General features: G+C 47.3%; 2 protein-coding genes across 2 annotated transcripts in view; one reads left to right on the forward strand and one right to left on the reverse strand.

Annotated features, from left to right (window-relative positions):
* The window catches only part of Wars (tryptophanyl-tRNA synthetase), a 33,608-nt gene extending 16,610 nt beyond the window's left edge, over positions 1–16,998 (reverse strand). Inside the window, exons 1-4 of the mRNA XM_021202589.1 lie at positions 16,896–16,998; positions 11,144–11,316; positions 5,598–5,811; positions 3,910–4,018 (exon numbers count right to left, since the gene is read on the reverse strand). Coding sequence (XP_021058248.1) covers positions 3,910–4,018; positions 5,598–5,811; positions 11,144–11,254 — 434 coding nt within the window. The 5' untranslated portion in view covers positions 11,255–11,316; positions 16,896–16,998. The remainder of the gene's footprint in view (positions 1–3,909; positions 4,019–5,597; positions 5,812–11,143; positions 11,317–16,895) is intronic.
* A 120-nt stretch (positions 16,999–17,118) lies between these two features.
* The window catches only part of Wdr25 (WD repeat domain 25), a 134,161-nt gene continuing 131,347 nt past the window's right edge, over positions 17,119–19,932 (forward strand). Inside the window, exon 1 of the mRNA XM_029540820.1 lies at positions 17,119–17,147. The gene's annotated coding sequence lies outside the window, so the exon portion shown is untranslated. The remainder of the gene's footprint in view (positions 17,148–19,932) is intronic.

Below are 19,932 nucleotides of genomic sequence, written 5' to 3' on the forward strand. Positions count from 1 at the left end.
CCCCCCTCCTTCTTCTTCTCCCCCCCTCTCTCCTTCCCTCCCTCCCCTTTTCTCTTTCTTTCTTTTTTTCTTCCTTTGTTTCTTTCTGACAGGGACTCACAATGAAGCCCTGGCTGTCCTGGAGCTCTCTGTGTAGACCAGGCTGGCCTCAAACTCAGAGACGCCCCCCCGGCCTCGGCCTCCTGAGTGCTGGGGTTAAAGGCATGCACCACTATGCCCGCCTTCTTTCTTTTATAAACGTTGTTTTTACTTAAGTGTATGTGTGTGTTTCTGTGTCTGAAACCAACTAAAGGTTGGGGGTGAGTATGGTGTTTTTGAGCAGAGGTGTTGCAGACAAAGAATAATAAATCCCTTTCCCCAGAGGCCTGGATAGAGGAGTCTAGATAACAGTGACATAGTCACAAGTGGTAATGCATGACTGCAGCCTTAGGACTCTGTGTACAGGCAGAAGGGTCTGGAGTACAGGGAGAGCTTCAGCTGCATACTCAATTACAGCTCAGCCTGAGTTATGATTCCCTGCCTCAAAAGGAAATGAACAGACAAAACCCATTCTGGTCGTATTTTCTTTCATGATCTAGGGGAAAAGGCAAAGTGCTGGTTTCTGGCTTGTGTATACTGTGTGCTTTGCACACTGAGTCTCTGTGTGTGTGTGTGTGTGTGTGTTTTAACAGGGTCTCCTTTAGCTCAGCTGGCCTTTAATTCACTGTGTAGTGGAAGAGGAGCTTGAACCCCTAATTTGCCCGTGTTTTACCTCCTATGCCAGGATAGAGGCGCGCATCACCTTCTTGTTTTCTGTTTCCTGAGTTAGGTTCTTGCTGTGTAGCTGAGAGTAGCCTGGGAATCCCATCATTCCTGCCTCCCCTCCAGGTGCTAACACAGGGCTCAAATTCATCCAAACATCTTTTTTATCTTTGAGACTAGGTCTCACTATGTAGCCCTGGCTGTCCTGAAACTTGTTATGTAGACCAGGCTGGTCTCATCTGTCTGCCTTTAGGGTATCTTGATTGGTGGGATAAAGCCACCAGACCCGGCTTCACCCAATTAATTTTAATGGGCACATGGAACAGAGAAAAGCCATGTCCTGAGTTGCTTTTCACGTGGCCAGAGGGCGTCTTATGCATACTGTCCCAAAAGGGCCTTGTTAGAGATGAGCTTGTAGATACCATTTCACCCCCAGTTTCATAGATGATATTAGGTAATGGGTTTTGTCAAACCCAGAACATGCCGATGCCTTCCCTGAGCTATGACGTAAGAACACAGGGGCAGGGGATTGAGAGCTGTAGGATGTCAGAGGCTGTGAGATCAACAACATCATGAGACAGCTCAGTGGGCAAAAAGGTTAGGTTCTTGGGATCCACATGGTAGAGGGAGAGAACCAAATCCCACAAGCTGTCCTGTGACAGCCACATGCAATGGCTAAACAAGCACGTCATCACACACATCCGCACAATAGTAAACTAGGAAAAACGCACAACATCTGTATGGCGTTTTCACAACCAAAAAGAATAATCAGAAAACTCCCACAGAGGAAAGTTTGGGAATCTGGGTGTGCCTGTACTCCCAGCAGAACTGTGAGCTCCAGGCCATCCCAGAAAACTTAGACTCTGCCTTGGCACAACCACCACCACCACCACCACCACCACCACCACCACCACCACCACCATCACCACAGTCCTAGGCCAGCTAGGGCTATACAGTCAGACCATGTCTCAATAAACAAGCCAAAACTCAAAAACCCAAGACAGTATTTTAAAAGCATAATAACATTCACCAAACTAGCTAACAGATCTGGAATACCATGTATACTGAGTCCCAGGAGAAAGCTCTGCCTGTGCTCAGAACTCTGCTAGTTGGCCAGGCACGGTGGTGCACACAGCTGGATCAGGACATTACGAGCAGTCACTGCCCACCTTAGTGTGTGACTGGACAACTTTGTGACTATAAGGGGATGTCTGTGGAATGTTCTAAAGTACCACCAGAGCTGTTACCAGCCCCAAAGCCAGGTGTACCATCAGACAGCACCTGAGGCTTACGGCACAGATCAGCCTAGGTCCCCCTCCGACCCCTGAGTCATAGCTTTCTTTTGTTCTGAAGTTGTTATCACACTAGAACACCAAGGTATTTCGGGAATGAATCTGTCTCTGGGCTATGGTCATTCATATTTGGCTCCAGAATAAATATCTTATTCTCTGAGGGGTGAGAGCTATGTTTTTGCATTGACAAAGCCCTGTTAAAATTCTAGAGGCCTTTCTTGTAGAAAAGGCTGATTTTAAAATTCCTATGAGAGTGCAGGGAGCTAAAGCAATCTTGGAAAAGAACGGAGCCGGGAGATACACTTTAACTCAGAGTTTGCTGGACTGGGGATACACTTTAACTCAGGGTTTGCTGGACTCGCTGTTTTGCAGATAGGGCCTGTCAAGTCTCCCAGGCTGCCTTGAGTTGTCTATGCAGTCACAGATGACCTTGAACTTCTGCTCCTCCTGCTTCCCCTGCCTTAATGTGGGGATTGCAGGTGTGCCCCATCACCCAGCTTTGGGAGGGAGAAACAGGGAGAAACTGCTGATAAGAGGATTCTTTGCTGGGGGATAAAATCCTCTGTAATTAGACACTTGCGGTAATTAATACTAAACCACTGAAGAACATAGTTTAAAAAGCCAAATTCTATGACATACCAATTCAATTTCTTTACATTTTTTTGATCACATTTAATGAATTAATTGTTTTGTGTTTGTGTGTGTGCTCTTGCATGTGTGGAGGTCAGAGGACACTTGGGAACTGGTTCTTTCCTCATACCACGTGGGGCCTGGGGACTGAACTCAGGTTGTTAGGTTTAGAAGCCGATGCCTTTCCTTGCTGAGCCTCCTAGCAAGCTCTCAATCTCCCCACCCCTGCACACACACAAGACAGGGTTTCTTTGTGTATCTCTGGTTCTCCTGAAAGTATGTAGACCAGGCTGGCCTCAAACTCACAGTGAATCCCTGCCTCTGCCTCCCAAGTGCTGAGATTAAGGGTATGTGCTACCACACGTGGCCACAATTTTTTAAATTACATTTTACTGATTTATTTGTGTCCCTCTGTATGTGTATTCACGCCGTGCAGTGTACACTAATGCCCAAGAGTACTCTGAGGGGGGTCTGCTCTTCTCTGCTTGTGTATTCACGCCATGCAGTGCACACTAATGCCCAAGAGTACTCTGAGGGCGTCTGCTCTTCCCTGCTTCCCCTTTCCAGGTCCTGGGAACAGCACTCAGGCTGTCTGGAACCTTTCTCTACCTGCTGACCCATCTCACTGGCCCGAAATTCAAATTCAACTAAGGAAACTACTGATTGTGGACTGAGCAGGGCCCAGAGCCCTCTGCAGACATGCTGTGAGATGTCTGGTGGAATGCTCTTTCCTGGGTGCTCGGTGAAGCACAAGTGGAACAGAACACCCCGACCTCAGGGCTGAGGAAAAGCAATCTGTGGGATGGATGAGGCACGAAGTCTTTTAGAACTTGTCCTTCTTGATGTTATCTGCACAGAATTTATGGTCCAAAGCAGGGATACTCTGTCCCAAGGGCTCTGCTGTAAATGTCTCTTGATGTCATTCATGAGGGGGAGGAAGAGTGTGTGGGAACTTCAGGAAGCCTACTGCTTACTGTGTGGAAAGTACTGGAGTTGGACTGGACACTCCCTAGCTCTCACGCTCTTTTATAATTTACAGTATGGAATGTGACTGCACCTTACCTGCCAAGAATGGCGTCCACCTGTGAAGTGGGTGGTTCACAAAGAAAAGCTGAGGACTTGCAGGTGGAGGGGTGGGGTGATTCCACAGTGAGTTACTACTGCAGCCTCACTTTGCCCAGGGTACCAGGCCTCCCTCCCCAGAACCCCCAGTTCTATGAACCCAGAGCAGAGGAAGGGTCCTGACCGGTGGGAGAAGAAGATGCCCCGGCGCAGGAAGCGGTGCGGTCTTTGGCCAGTGGCTCGTTCTATTCGGTTTATCAGCTCTTTGTCAATTTTGCTGCTTCCAAACTGAACTGCAAAAAACCATCAGGAAACAGAAGAGATGACTTTCTTAGATGCAAAAGGCTTAGTAACCTGTCTCAATGACCCTGGTCTCTTTAGGCTCTGGGCTGTAATGCTCACCCCCACATAAAGGAAAAGGACCTTTGTAGCATATTTTGCTGACACCCCATTAGCAAAACAGAGGTACACCACATACTACAGTGCTGTTTGCCTGAGTCTAGACTGTGATGGGTCACACCCAGAAAGCAGTCTTGCTGCCAGTTCTGACACACACACACACACACACACACACACAGACACACAAAATCACTCACACTCCTCACTCCTTAGGGTGTAGCTTACACTAACAACAGCCATGATTCCTACATTTCTCAAACTGCTGACTTAAGATTCATGTTGGTCCTGAAGAGACTCTCCCTCAATGACAGTTTTAAGGTTACTGAAGTAGTTTTGATGGAGACATAAACACTTCAGTGGTTTCTTTGACAATTGTCAATGACATCAAGTGCACAGGGTGTGATGGCGAGCCCTCACAAAGACACCCATTGTGCCAGAGCTTTCCAGTTCTGAACTATCTCAAACTAGGAAAACCAACCAGGTTGCTTGCTTCAGATCATAATTTTTGAAATATGTCATTTTGTATCATTTAAAACTTTGGTCTCTTGGGGCACAATCGATGTGTTCCAGGCTGTCACTGAACTATGTGGCTGAAGATGACCTTGAACTTCTGACCCTTTTGCCTCCACTCCTAATTGCAAGGTAACAGGTATGAGTCGCCATGTTTGGTTTGTTATGTAATTTTAAAATAATCCTTTGGGTCTATAATATACAACCCAGGATCTATTTGTTTATTGATATGAAACCCTTTTACTTAGAAATAACTCAAATAGAAATAACTCAAAGTTTAAAACTATCATAAATATCCAAAGATACTGAAATTAGTATGTTTAAAGAAGCATCTTAATTTCTATTGATGGCAGTACTATTCACAAGATGGATCTACCTATGTGTCTCTGAACAAAGAAAATGTGATGTATATATAGACACATACACAGACACACAGACACACACACTGCAGTACAACTATGAAAGGAAGTAGAATCCTGTTATCTAGAACAACAGAGCTAAACCCCAAGGACAAGCCAGATCAGCAGCCACAGAAGACCCAATACTATAGGATCTCATCCTATGTGGGATCTAAATGGAGAGTACATGGCTGGGAGAGACTGGGGAAAGGCTGTCACAGTGAGATCAGTGAATTCCGATGGGCCACCAACAGTGTGGTGGATGCCATCAACAATAATGTATTGTGTATTTTACAACAGCTGCCAGAGAGAGCTTAAATAATATCACCAAGAAATAAAACTGTTGTTGGTGATGAACATGCTATGTATCCTGACTCTGTCATTATCCAGGGTACACATATGTAGACAGTCATTCTGTCCTAAAACACACACACACACCATTACTGTGCCATTTAAAAAGGCACAGAAGTTTGCAAAAGCACACGTAGTTAGAAATGCCAATGAGGAGGACACAGCAGCCACACTGGACACTGAGGGGCTGTGGGGGAAGCAGGGGACGACTCACCAATGAGCTTGTCATAGTCGATGCCTTTTGCACTGCTTGTCCGCACTGTCCAAGGGTCCACAAAATCCTCGCTGGCTTTTGTGGCATCTGGGTCACTATTCTTCCCAGCTGTTGGGTTCCCAGGAGGGCAGCCAGCCCTGTACTCCTCCCCCATGGCAGCCTTATAGCTCATTTTTAATGATAACAACATCTTTACTGCAGAATCAATCTCATCCTAAGGGGAAACAAGGTGAAGTTCAAATGCTGACAAGGCCAAGGTCTGCAGAAAACGAGCCAGGCAGCAGGCGCTGTGCAAGGACTCTCACACACGTCCATCACCTTGTGCAGTTCTACAACCTTGACAAGTGCTTGCTAAGTAGTTTGAGAGCCAGGGAGTCGTCCTGAATGGGCAGAAAACTGGGCTCCAGTATATTTTACATTTGTTTGCTACTCGAGAGCTACATACAGATCATGATCAGAACCATATGGGGCAGTAGCTGTGACCCAAACACACTATTGTTTACGACAAGGTGCGTTTGCGACAGCTCCTTTAATGGAGCCCAGGGTGTATACTGCACCATGTCACATCCTGCATAGGTGAGGGTGAAAACTTACAGACACAACCAAAGAGGCCAGAGGAGTCGGGATGGCAACTCAAAGACACGTCATGAAAGCAGGTGAAGGCAAGGGGAAGTGTGCCTTGAGGGGTGCTCAGAGACAGGGGCACCACCGGACGACAGAGTCTCATCAAGCTAGCTCTTCTTAAGATTTATTCTTATTTGATGTGTATGAGTATTTGCCTGTATGTATGTATGTATGTATGTATGTGCCCTATGTGCCTGTGGAGGACAAAAGAGGGCACCAGGTCTAACTTTGGAGTTATCTTCATGAGATGCCATGGGGTGCTGAGAACCAAACCCAGTTAGTTCCCCTGTAAGAGAAGCAAAGGCTTCTAACTGCTGAGCCATCTTTCTAGCTAGTTACCAGGCTATTTCTAGTGTCTCCATGCCTGTGAGTCCTGCAACCCCAGCACCTGGGAGGTATAGGCAGGAGGATCAGGGGCTCTAGGTCACTCCTGGATATACAGAAAGCTGGAGGACAGTCTGGGTACACAAGACGTTATTCTTTAAAAAAGAACTAAAGAGAGAAAAGGACAGAGCAGCAGCAGCAGCAATCGTAAGCGGTATCCCCAGGCACTCTGAAAACTTACTGAAGGCCCCTCTTTTCTAGGGGCTCACAGTGGCCACCCCAGAAGCTTCAAAGAACAGGCCTAATTAAGGCCATCAAATCATGCTGTGGCCTCCAACTCTAAACTGGTAATTGCCACAGCTGGATTACACTACTAAGACTACACAATCTATTTTCTTGCCTAGGGAAACACACATATTTATGAGGCTTATGCTTATAGCACTATGTACTATAAACTGGGCTTCCTGGGGAAGAACTACCATGACTCCAACCTCACTTAGAGAGCTATTCACTGGCACAGTACTGCAGCGAAAGGGAGCTAGGATTCTGTAGTGAACAGTGCATCAAAAAATAAAATTATCTAGAATTTGTTATCAAAATGACTTTACCTCTTGTAATCAATAACTCCATGTCTATAGCTCACACAAGAGAAGAAGCCTTCGCTGGACAGCTGCTCTGCTGTCTCAGCAGTCCTAGGCTCAGCACTAGAAAGAAAATAAATGTTTAACAAGTTTCATCTGCAGAATTATCTGTGAGCAGACTTGCCTTGCTCTGAAGTACCCAGCAAGTGGTATCTTTTAATCACTGACTGTTGACAATTTATACTCTCTCTGATCCGATTTTGAAAAGAGGAAACATTTAACCTCGTCACTGCTCAGGGAACTTTTGTAGCCTGGAAAAAAGCAATGAACAGACCTGCTAACTTGCTTCCTATTTCAGTGTAGTGTGGGCCAGGACATAGAGACTCAACATAAAAGCCAGTGTTCTAACGGTGTCGGGAGACAGAGGCAGGTGAATCTCTATGTGTTCTAGACCAGTCATGGCTACAGTGAGATCCTGTCTCAGAATGAGGATTAAAAAAAAAAAAAGGGNGGGGGNGGGGGAATACTATATAAAAACATTACAGTGTTATTCAAATTTAATGTTAAACTGATAGAAGTGCCACTGTTAGCCTGCAAAGTAGGATTACAGGAGAAATGACCCATTCTTGTGCCTTTTATTTATCTTAGGTTTTTGCCTGAAAGCCATTTAGCCAATTCACTGCGCCCACATGGTGAGTTCTGGATAATCAGGTGTTCAGACATGACTTTCTCTTTATGCCACTTATTTCCTTTAAAATATCATGGTTTGCTCAGACTAATGACCAACGAAAGCTACGGGGCTGAATGTGAGGTGGACGGCATCGTCTGGTAACATAAACAGACTTCTGAGAAGACAGCTGGATGGAAAGCAGCAGAGGAGGAGGAGGCATGGAGACCTAAGACTGGAGGCAGCAAAAGAGCATGGGCTGCCTTTGCTGCCATTAAAGCTGCGGACTGACCAGCTCCTAAAACTCACCATTAGCAAGCTCCTTAAAAAACAGGACGAAGAAAACAGGAGCAGGTGGCAGCGACAGGACCCAGCATGAGAGAAAAAGAAAACCTGGGAAGGGCTGGTTAGGAGGGCAGTGAGCCCACTTCACACCATGGACTACCAGAGACCAGGCATCGGTGAAGTAATAACATACGGGCATAACAGGAAAGCTGGCTAGATCTGTTCAGGAAACAGTTCGGCTCATTCCATCCAGAAGTTTCCATGGGAAAAATACAGTGGTATGTACATAACAGTGGGAAGTATACCAAGACCAGCCACTCACACTCCCTAAATAGCCGATCACAGAGAATATGAGTTCCAAGAAAGGAGGTTAATACTCTGAACACAAAGACTCCTCAACCAAAACAAGTCCCACAGCTATCTAGGAAAGGGGCCACACAGAGCTACGGGCTCCTCACCATGAGGCCAGCTGGCAGCTGTCTCCAAGGGTGTGAGCAGATGGCAAGTTATGGCACATCTGCGATGCCTGTGAGAGGGAAGGGAAGAGGAAACTCACCTGGGACTCTGGGGCACAAAGGGCAGAGAGCACCAGGGGCACTGGCATCACCAGCTCGGTGCACTACAGAGCATGCCTGAAGAGATACTTGGGAGTTTATGACAGGAGAAATGGAGGACAGCAGGAGGCTAGGGTCAGGAAACAAGCCGCAAAGAGCAGAAAGAAATGGGAAGACGCCAGAGGAGTGGTTCCTGACCTAAACCACAAAAGGCAGAGTACCAAGTAGATCAAATGAGTAATGTGATTTCTGAGAATTAAAGTTTGCAAGGAGTATTGGTCCTATCCCTGGAATGTCAGGGCACTAGAACAGAAAGGACTCTAATCCCTAGGGAGGACAACAAAATGTGCTGACAAACAGGCCACAGGGAATGCATTCCAAGGGAAGTCGGGTGTGGTTTCCCATCACTCTAGTGTAAGCAACCAGGAGGCAGAGGCAGGAAGATGAGAAGTTCATGGGTATCCTTGCCCATAGCAGGTTGAGGCCAGGCTGGACTACATTGAGATTCTGTGACAGACAAAATGAAACAGCAGAATTCGAAGAGAAAGTTGCTTCCATCTCAGAACTCCACACCCAGCTTGGCTATCAATCAAACCTTAGGGAAGGTAAATTGGCAGAGGTCCTGTAAGACTGCCTAAGACGTTACCTTTATATAGCAGCTGCCGAGTGCTGAGAAACACCCAGGGAGGAGCCATGATAGCCCTACGCTGCTTAGTGGTGGGGCTAGAGTCTGAGAAAGGTATCATTAAGCAGCGACACCACCAACGCACTAACCTAGATGGTACAGGCTACTACCTGACTGATGTGAGCTTTGATGCAGTCAAGAGACTGGATAAACATGGGATATAGGGGGCTTCTGCCAAGGTAATATGGCTATCTTGCTACTACTTAGTAAGTGGGCATACAAGCTTAGTGATAAACGTATACTGAATACACACCCCAGGCCTGGGTGCCTAGCCTTGAGGCTGTGACAGCAAACTCTTATTGTCACCCTGATTGCATTTGGAACCACCCAGGTGGTACCGGTTGTCTGTCGAGATGTTTCCACAGTGGTTTATCAGGTGAGGGATGATGTGGGTAGTGCCAACCCACGGGTTGGGGTGTCAGACAGACTTGTCAGACACCACGAGGGTCTGGACCCTCAAACTGTGAGATAAGAGGAACTCTTCCTCTCTGAAGCTGGTGTTTTGGGTCTGCTATCTGGACAGAAAAGAGCAAAGTTGCCAAGACAGTGGCAGAATGCTTCTTTAGCACATACCATATCCTATCATCCAAAACAAACAAACAAGTCCCACCCAACAGGAAATAAGAGCTCAAACTATACAAAAGTAACGTAACCACAAACACAATGTTGACTGTGTTCACAACCTATCAGACCCTGGTGTCTTTGACTGTGTTATGTGGTGCCTGTTGGCATTATGAAGAAAAGGCCAGGCAAACAGAAATTAAGGCAAACATTAACCCCAGAGAAAACAGAAGGTGGGAAGGGAAGGAAAAGGACTCATGCTTTAGTTGATGGTTCAGCTGTCTATGTGTTTACATAGTGTAACAATGCCTGTACTAATAATGACCTGACTAGAACTGCGTCATATCCCGGCAGTTGGAGGAGGGGAAGTGTGTGTGAAAGCAGGAATTCCGTACAGCCTGGGCCAAAGCCCCAACTTGAAATTAAGAAAGGAGGGAAACAGTAGACATGTCCAAGTCCAAACCTTAAGAGACGCACTGGTAGGAATGGACAATGTCTGTGCATGGTCAGAGCTGGGCAGAAGAGGCTGGGGTGCTCCAGGTCTTTAGCTGTGGGCTCTGTATCCTTGGGTTACAGAACAAACATAGGACAGGAACAACCAAACACTAAGATCTTCTTCATCTGCGCTGAGGATGTACACATCCCATCTTGTCACTTTACTCACTGCCAACTTTACAGGATCCAGAAGTGCCCAGGAAATAAACCTCTACACATGGCAGTTCTAGACTGGGCAATTCAGGTGGGAAGGTTACCCTCAATGCAGGTGGCATCATCCTATGGAGAAAGGACCTGGGCACAGACACTCATCTCCATCTCCTAACAGTGATCCCATGTGACCAGCTGGCTCACAGTCCTGCCTCTGTGACTAACTTTAAACCGTGAGCCAAATATACTCTCTTCCTTAAGTTGCTTTTGTCCTGCAACAGACAAAAAGGTAATTACTATATTCTCTACAGGTATAGTATAGCAACAACAACAAGACAAACCCAACCAACCATGGGGCATCACAACTGTTTACACAGAATACACGCAATACTAAGATGGCCTGAAGAGTAGAGCAGATCACTCGTGAATCCTGTACTACTTCATGTGAGGGACTTGGGCATCCACAGACTCTGGCACCTTTGAGGATCTGGGGACCAGTTCCCTACATACAAAGGCCTCAGAAGCACATAAGGACGACATGAACTTAGCAGATTATACCAGACAGCTGTGCAGGCGCGGAGGCTCAGCGCATGTTTTGGAGAGCCTGACAAATTACCTACTTTTGGTGCATTTCCAGCTTTGAGGGACCTCACGAGCTCCCCTTGAGTAGCTATGCTGTTGAACAGCTCCAGTGGAGAGGTGCAGGACTCGCCACTGGGCATGTCTGCCATCTTCTAGGACCCAGGCCTGCAGCTGACTTGTGAGTAGTGTGTTCAGCAGTTGAGACAGGACTCTGTGGAGAAAAGGATGAAATGGGAAATGAGGGTGGGAGCCATGAGCAGTTGCTGCATCTGTGCTTCCTTCACAGTACGCAGCCTTTCTTTCAGAAAAACGTGGCAACTGAGCTGTAACACAGAACGGGGCAACAGAACATTAATGGAAAGAGATAAGGAGAAATCTGGGATCAAGGAAAAGCAGCATCAATGCTGACAACGAGAACTAAAGGCATTAGTGGGAAGTACTAACTTGAGGGAGGCCGGCACAGGAGGGCCTTCTTGAAACAGTAAGTTGGCATGGGCTGATGTTGTTCCCATCTAGTGCCCAGAAGAGAGGAACTCGTTTGCTTGGAACAGAAGCACACTTTTGTAAGGCTACATTCAGCAGACCAAAAGACACTTTGCAAAGACTTGTTTGTTCCTTATCTTTACTGCCTTGGGAACAAACTCTCAGGCCTTTGCAGCCATAAACAACACAGTAATGCCACATGACCTCTAGCTGGCCAAATGGTACAGCAAGGTCCAAGTGGGCAAGGCCCTCTCTGTTCTGAGTTCGAGACCAGTATGGACCATGAGACTTGCCATCTCATATGCTGCCTTACTGAAGCTGGGAAGGTGTGTCTGCACCTTCTACCAGTCACTATCTCTATTGACACCGGAAAGGGTGGGGACTGGGCCATCTGGAGTTGGCCTGTTGGGCCAGTCACTCTATCTATAGAATGTTAACTCTTAGAACTTTTTAACTTACCCTAAGGGCTGTTATAGAAATAAATGAGAAAAAAACTGACACAGGAACACACTACAAACTGTAAGCAAGATATAAGTGCACTTCCAGTCGTTATTCCCGGGTTAGGGAGGGAGGGCTCTAGGGATACACCTAACTCAGCTTTATCTGACTTACATCAGGGGAGGAGTCGTAGCATGCCGGATCAGTAACTGAGCACCCTGACCTGGTACCTTGATCTATACCTTGATCTAAGTTCCTCTATGCATCAAGTCATCTGAGCCTCAACAGAATCTTGTGACAGATCTGTCCTCCCCAGTTCATGGATATGGAAGTGTGTGACTGCAGAGGAATGTGCTGTATGACAGTATTCTTGAGGATACATGAACAAATGTCTCCTCACTTCTGAGAACAGACCCGATTAAGCATACCATCGAAGTCCAAAGTGGTGTGCCAGTGAGTGCTGTGCCCCTCTGGCCCCCTACCCTACTTTGAACCAATGAGTTTTCCTGGGTAGATGACTCAAAAGCAGATGTATCAAGGCCCACTCCAGCTTAGGTGATGGTCATGAAAGCTACCTGGAGGGCACTGTCCAGCCTGAAGGCAGCTAGGGTAGTCTGTGCTGCTTCTGGGAAGCTGGGTCCCCCTGAGAGTCTCTCTCAGCAGTCCTTACTGCTCATGGATGCTCGTAGAGAGGCAGGAGCCTAGGGAGTCCGGTTAGTTCCAGGGATTTCTTGAAGCTAGTAAGTTGTTCTTTAAACTCTCTGAGTTTAAAGAGCTCCCCTTGCAAGACAGGACCCTTACTCCCCTCACAGAACACATTGCTATGCTACCTTCCTGACAACATCCTTGTTACACAAGCTTCCCTGCAGGGTGGAAGGTTTCAACCAGAGGACAAAAACTCAGGCAGTCTCAGCCACTGTCCCCCACCTACCTACTGCTCAGTCAGATGCACAGTGGAGATCCCATCTATTTGTATTTATCCATTGGTTAAATTTGTTCATCACCACCAGTTTCATACAAGTCAATGAACTCACAATACCCAAACTAGGATGGGACAACAGCCACCGAGAACCATCTCACCTGATTCCCAGAAAGGGAATCTTTGGAGAGCAAAGCCTTATGGCCTAGCAGCGGGAGGAATGTTGAAGCCAGGGAGTAAGGAGACTTCCAGCCCCTGCTTTTCTATGTACATATTTGCTTGGATCAGATGAAAGAAATGAGTGTAATAAAGATGCCTTCTAGACACAAAGGGTTAAATGATTTTCCCAGCTGTCTCAAAAGAGCAAGCTGCAACTGTACATCCTGTTAGCTTAGGGAAGCCACAAGAATCTGCCTGAGGTTCAAATCCAGAGAAGTCAGGCTCTAGTGTCAGAGTCCTGCTCTTCTTCCTCCTGGTCAGGACCGCTCCCCTCCCGCCCCCCTTTGTCTGGGCTCTGCTTTCTCTGAGAGTCAACTTCAGCTTTTCACAGCCATTCCCAAACGCAGCTCTGGGACTCTGGAACATTCCTGTACATTCCTGTCCTACTTTGTTGCAGCACTTTCTCTGCTGTAGAGTTGGTAGAATTGTAATTAGTGTAAACTAGCATGTATTTCTACTATTTACTATGAATGACTCTCCTAAATCAATAAGCACAACCTCTTCCTCTAGGCTGTTCTTTTATATCTTCTTTGTAAGTGCAGGTTTTAGCTGGGCATGGTGGTTGGTGTACAACTCCAAATCTAGCTGAACAGGGGGACTGGTAAATTTTAGGCTAGCCTGGGCTACAGAAAATAGCACAGAATTATATAGTAAGATCTTGTTGTGACATCCCCACCCTCTAAAAAAAAAAAAAAAAAAACCTCCTCCAAACCCAGCAAACATAAAAAAATACCAGTGTTTGTTCTAGTTGATGGCTGAGTCAGTTGGATCTAAGGTTACCTCTGGTTTAATGCTCTGGCACTGAGCCACACCCTCTAAGAGCTGGGGAGAGCCAGGAAGACCGCCTTGGGTCTCCTCTAGGTCTTAGACCTCTCGTCTCTTTGCCCGCTGTAACATCTCCCCTGTTCTGGCTACCTCTGTACTTGCCTTTGTTTACCCCACTTCTCTACAAATGTGGGGCTCCGCAAAGACTGTAATCAGCTGTGGTCAGAATTGCACTCAACTCCTAGAAAAAGTGCCAGGGAGAATGAGTGAGTGAGCCTGGGACAGCTACTCTCTTTCCACTGCAACAGGGATGGCAGCTGATGGAATCAGCTAAGGAACCGGATCTGCATTCAGGACCCATGTTGTAGGGAGCACCTATCTCTTCAAGTATTAGTGCTCTGACTTGGAAGAGGCATATAAACTAAATCAGACAGAGGAAACAACATGTGAAACCTGTTTGCCTGGTCGCTCATGCATGGTCACCGTTGAAATCTTTTGTGTGTGTGTGTGTAAGTGCATGAGGAAGAGTGAGAGAGACCAAGAGGATGAGAGGCAATTTCTTGAATGAATATTCTAAGAATGGTTGAGGCAAAGAAAATAGAGCTACCATCTTGCTGCCTTCCCGCAGTTACACACATACCTCTGGATTGTATGAAGAGCTCCCCCATCCTCTATTTTGTTTGCTAACCTTTAGAATTCAGCTTAACTTCAGAGGTGTTTAGCTAGGAGTTCTTGACCCTCTTTTTTTTTTTTTTTAATTATTTTATTGGATATTTTCTTCATTTACATTTCAAATGCTATCCCGAAAGTCCCCTATACCCTCCCCCTGCCCTGCTCCCATACCCACTCACTCCCACTTCTTGGCCCTGGCGTTCCCCTGTACGGGGCATATAAAGTTTGCAAGACCAAGGGGCCTTGACCCTCTTAAAGTATATCAATATTTGCATATTCATTGGATGAATGGATGTAAGACTTCCTCAGGTTTACCATCTTTATGAAGGAATCCAAGATGCCAAAAGGTCGAGGAGCATTGTCTTGAGGACTTACCAGATCAACTCCAGGTGAGAGGTTGACTCTTAAGGAAAAGATATTTATCCAACTACTAACACAATATGGAGGAAAGAAAGAAGTTATAACCAGGAAGCTATCTACTATGCCCTGTAGCAAAAGTACCAGGATTGTAAGAAGTCAGATGGCCTACTCCAGGGCACTCACAGCAGGCCTCTGACGAGGAGCCTACACCTGGAACTCCCCTTTGCAGGCCTTTTAATCTATGGCTCATTTGGAAAACTAGCACTGTTCTAGATGACACGGTAGTCTTGTAAAGAAAGGGGCACATTACAGTGTGAGCAGATAGAAAGAGAAGGATTTGGACCATAAGGAAACTATCACAGGGAAGACCCACAGTCTTTGCAGCCTGAAGGAAGAAGGCAGCAAGATTTTAGGGGAAGCTTGGGAAGAAGGAGGTCTAGGAAACTTTCCAGATACCTTGGGACTGCAGTCTCAAAGAGTAGATAACAATAGTTGCAGATTGACATGATTGCAGAAAACAAAACTTGGGGATAGATGATAGTCTAGTTAATGAAAGGTTATTTTCCCAACCAAAGGCATTGGGGAATTGAACCCAGAGTCTGGAAAATGCCAAGTTAGCCTTTTAACAGTTGAACTACAAGCCGAGCCCTATGAACACTTTCTTAAAAGAGAAAGACACTAATTTACAAAGACAGACATTACAGACTCTGTTGTCATAATAAGAATGCCAATGTATTCAGACAATGACCACTTAAGGAGGCCAGATCAGCCGGGGCTTTGAAGATGCTTAAGGGCAAGTTCTGAATGCAAACAGGTCACTGGGCACCCACTGCATCTACTCAAAACCAGGGCATTACCTGAACCTGAGTCAACTAGATGAAATACATGCGCAACATCCCAATCCTGACACACACCCTCAAGTCTTCAACACTTTCATATAAGGTAGGTGACCCAAACCAAACCACTGCAACAACAGAAAACAAGCTGCAAGCCAGCCGAGAAGGCAATACGTACCCTGGCTGTGTAGTCCAAGGGCGCTCACGCTGGACAGCTGAACATGTGAGAATGCCCATCAGGGTGGAGGTCTTTAATATTCTCCCCTTCCTCTTTCACTTTCTTTCTTTCTTTCTTTCTTTGTTTTTTTTTTTAAGAAGAGTTTATTGTTTTTCTTATCTGCTTTGCCACACCCTTTCAGTTTCACTTACTGAAGGGTTTCCTAGAAATTACTCAGGTTCCCAAAAGCATTTTAGCCACTTGCCCAGCTTCCTTCATGAGCAAGTCCAGCCACTGACTAGCTACTTGGGCTGTGGGAGGAGGCGGCTGAGGCCAATCATACTCTCAAGAGCCCTGAGCTACTTGTCATTGCATCAGCTGTCCCTTTCTTCAGGTTGACCGCCATATGACCTCCCCATCCTCTTCCTTTCCCGCCCCCACAACATCATTGCAATTGTGGGCAGTGCAGCGACAAATAGGACGGGCATATCGCTATGTACATCACTGCCTCCCCGAAGCAGTCATGCTCTGAAGTTGTGCACTGCAGCGGAAAGATAGGAACTGCGAGTTCAGAGAGCATCGGCTTTTAATGTTGGGCATAAGCTTGCTGTGCGATCATAAAACCGTGGGCAAGTGGCGTCCCTTCTCTGCTTCTCTTTAGGATTCCTCACCTATGTAACGGGCACCAGGAGTATTACGTGGAGGGGACCGCTGGAGCTCCTACCGGGCAAAGCCCAGGCGATGGGAAACGATGCCAGGTTGGGTGGGCGGCGCCGCCGCAGCCTCCCAGTCCCTCGTGGTGCCGGTGCCCAGAGAACCGACAGCCCGGTTCCGAGCTGGACCCTCAGGGCGCGGCGCCGGGGTTGCCAGCCCAAGGCCCCGGCGCCACCTCGGCATCCCTCCCTCGCTCCCGGCGCAGTGTCCACCCCCTCCTCACTTACCGGCGGCCCCGCTTCGGCCCCACCAGTCAGCACCCTAGGTTCAGCCACCGGTACCTCCTGGGCGTCCGTGGAAACACCAGCCGGCTGGAATAACTTCCGGCCTTGGCATGCCACCATTGGCTGTCCAGACAGAGGCGGGCAGAGCCCATCTCCGATTGGCTGAGATTGCCGGCGTCGTGGTGGAACGCGACTGGGCGGCCCGAGTGCTGGCCGGACCGCCGTCGGGGTGTACCAAGCGCTTCCGTGTGTGTGGTGAGCGGCGGGCCCGGGAGGGAGGGGGCCGGGATGTGGCAGCCGCATGCTTCCCGCTTCTTAGCGCCGGGTTCAGCTCGCCGATCGCCTTCCTTTTCTTCCCGTTCATCCCTAGTGTGCCGTGCTCTGAACTCTTTACCCATTAGTGTTGACAGCTTGGCTAACTTCTTCATCCTTCAAAGCCAGTGTCTGGTTTTTGTTTCCCATCCTGTGTCCGTGGCCTCTGGGGAAGATCCGTGTGAATTTCTACCCACATCAGATCCATCGTAGTGCCTAACACAGAGTAGGAAACTAGGGCCCGTGTGCTGAACGGGAAAATTCTGTCTTTAACTTCCTCAGTTCCCTGTCCCATCACCTTGCGGTCTGCAAATACATCTAGATTGAGGCTTCATGGACAGTGGGCTAAACACACAGGACACCCTGCCCCACGTATCCGTGCTCCCTTCAGCTTTTCAGTATCCTGCTTCAGTCCTCAGTACTCATTTTCCCCTTTTAGCCTCTTCTTCTTGGTTTCACCACACCCCCTTTTCCTATGGCAGTTTTTGGACTTGGGTACAAGATGGCTACCATCATTTCCTAAACGGTGTGCATCTCTCAGCCTTCTCCCTTCATGTATGTTTTCTTGACTCACCCTTGACTCCACTTAATTGGTATTGGTTCTGTTTTAGTCACAGTATTGTGATCACCTTTGTTCCCTCAACCTCTTCAGAGTGTCACACTGGTGTAGTCTCTCTGAGGCCTGTCTCAGCTCCAGAAAAAGATGCAGTCTTGGGCCCGGCTGCCCTGTACCCTTTTCCTTTTGAGTTCACATGTCCATGACATCTTCTGGCTCATGAGTCGCGGGTGTTTTTGTCTTCCTATGGCTTGGGAGTGTGCTGAATGAAGGACATCATTTACTGTTCTGCCTACTATAGCAGATGTTGAGTGAGAGAATGAAATCTGTGTGTGGTGCAGTGCATCTGGTGTCCAGTCCCTTGCTGTTGTTCATTTTCTATCCCCTGTGGAGCTGATGGGCCACACTATCCTCAGATCTGCTATAGGCCTCTTTTGTGAGTCTACCCTGTGGATAAAAACCCAGGCTGAAAACCTGGCTGTGACTGAGCTCTATATAGTATGGTGGTGGGAATCTGATGGGTTTCATTTGAGGAACCGGGAGATTGGCCTCAGCTCCCTGCTGAATATGTAGAGATCAAATTATTGTCAGAGCATGGGTCAATCTGTGTGTGGTTAGACTCCAGTGGGATCTTAGTTTGGTTGGAGAGTGGAAAGCTAGTTTTAGAAGTCCTTTTTAGAAGATGTTTCTGAAAGTGGACGTTGTTACCTGCCTGGATTTAGCTGCTGGTAGGAATGATAACTACAGGCCTTGGATGGTGAGCTGACTCGTATGGCAGTGGGATTCGTTGGGCGAATAATGCCATTAGGGGACAGATGTGGAAGGCTTTGAGTGGGACGTTGAAGCCCAGTGTGTGATCTGACATGGTGATATATACTTATAATCCCAGCCCTCTGAAGGCTTAGACCAGCCTGGCTTACATAGTGAGTACTTATAATGGGGCTAGAGAGGTTCATCTGTTAAAGGCACTTGTTTTGAAATCATGAAGACCAAAGTTCGGATCCCAGCACCCATGTAACAAGCCATTTCACACTTGCTTGTAACTCAACCTGTAAGAGGTCACAGAGAGACCACACCTTGAATAGATGGAAAGCAAAACATCACAGGACTCCATCTTCTGGCCTCCTTGTATGTAGGAGCACAGGCTTGCACATCCGCATAGGCATGCATACACTCAAGCAAACACACAAGCATAAAAAAAAAAGAAGCGGGCTAGCTGGTCCATGGCCCAGGCTTGCACTCTGTCCCACTCCGCCCTCTGCTGGCTGTGATATGCTCAACATCCTTATTTTCTTCCTGTCTGTACTCAGAGAATTAATACTGTTTTAGACCAAAGCAATTCTTACTGAGGACTAGCTGATAGAAATTTGTGAATGCTCAGAATTCCAGGAAAAATTTTTGAATGGAAATTCAGTACTGTGTGAACCTATGCATTTGGGGTGAAACAAACAAATTTGGATGCCATGTTTAGAATTGCTCTTGCCACAGTTGGGTGGGCTGGTGCCTTAGGACCCGACCCTGGGCTTTGTATGTGGCCAGGTGGTACTCTGCAGTTGCCCTGCTTCTCTGGACACAGATTTTTTTTTCTTGTTTGTTTTGTTTGTTTTTAGAGACAGTTTCTCTGTGTGACCCTGACTGTCTTGGAACTCACTCTGTAGACCAGGCTGGCCTTAAACTCAGAGATCCATTGCCTCTGCCTCCCGAGTGCTGGGAGTATAGGTCTGCACCACCATCTCCAGGCTGGGGTTGTTTGTTTTTAAAGACTGGGTCTTGCTATGTATCCCAGGGTGGCCTTGAAATCGTAATCCCCCTGCCTCAGCTTCACTAGTGCTAGGCTCAGAGGTGGGTGCTACCATACCTAGCTCATTGTCGTCCTCTTGCTCCTTTTCTACTCTCTTTCTTCTTCTCTTCTGTTCTGCAGTGCTGAGGGGCAAACCCAGAACCTTGCATGTGTGAACGAGAATTCTGTCAGCGAGCTTTAGCCCCAGCCGCACAGAGGTTTCCATGTAAAAAATTATCTGTAAAACCAGGAAGAGGAGGCCCATGTCTTTAATCCCAGCACTAAGGAGGCAGAGGCAGAGGCAGAGGCAGAGGCAGAGGCAGAGGCAGAGGCAGAGGCAGAGGCAGAGGCAGAGGCAGAGGCAGAGACAGGCAGATTTCTGAGTTCGAGGC

Source organism: Mus pahari, chromosome 7, assembly GCF_900095145.1.
Source record: "Mus pahari chromosome 7, PAHARI_EIJ_v1.1, whole genome shotgun sequence".
Taxonomy (NCBI): domain Eukaryota; kingdom Metazoa; phylum Chordata; class Mammalia; order Rodentia; family Muridae; genus Mus; species Mus pahari.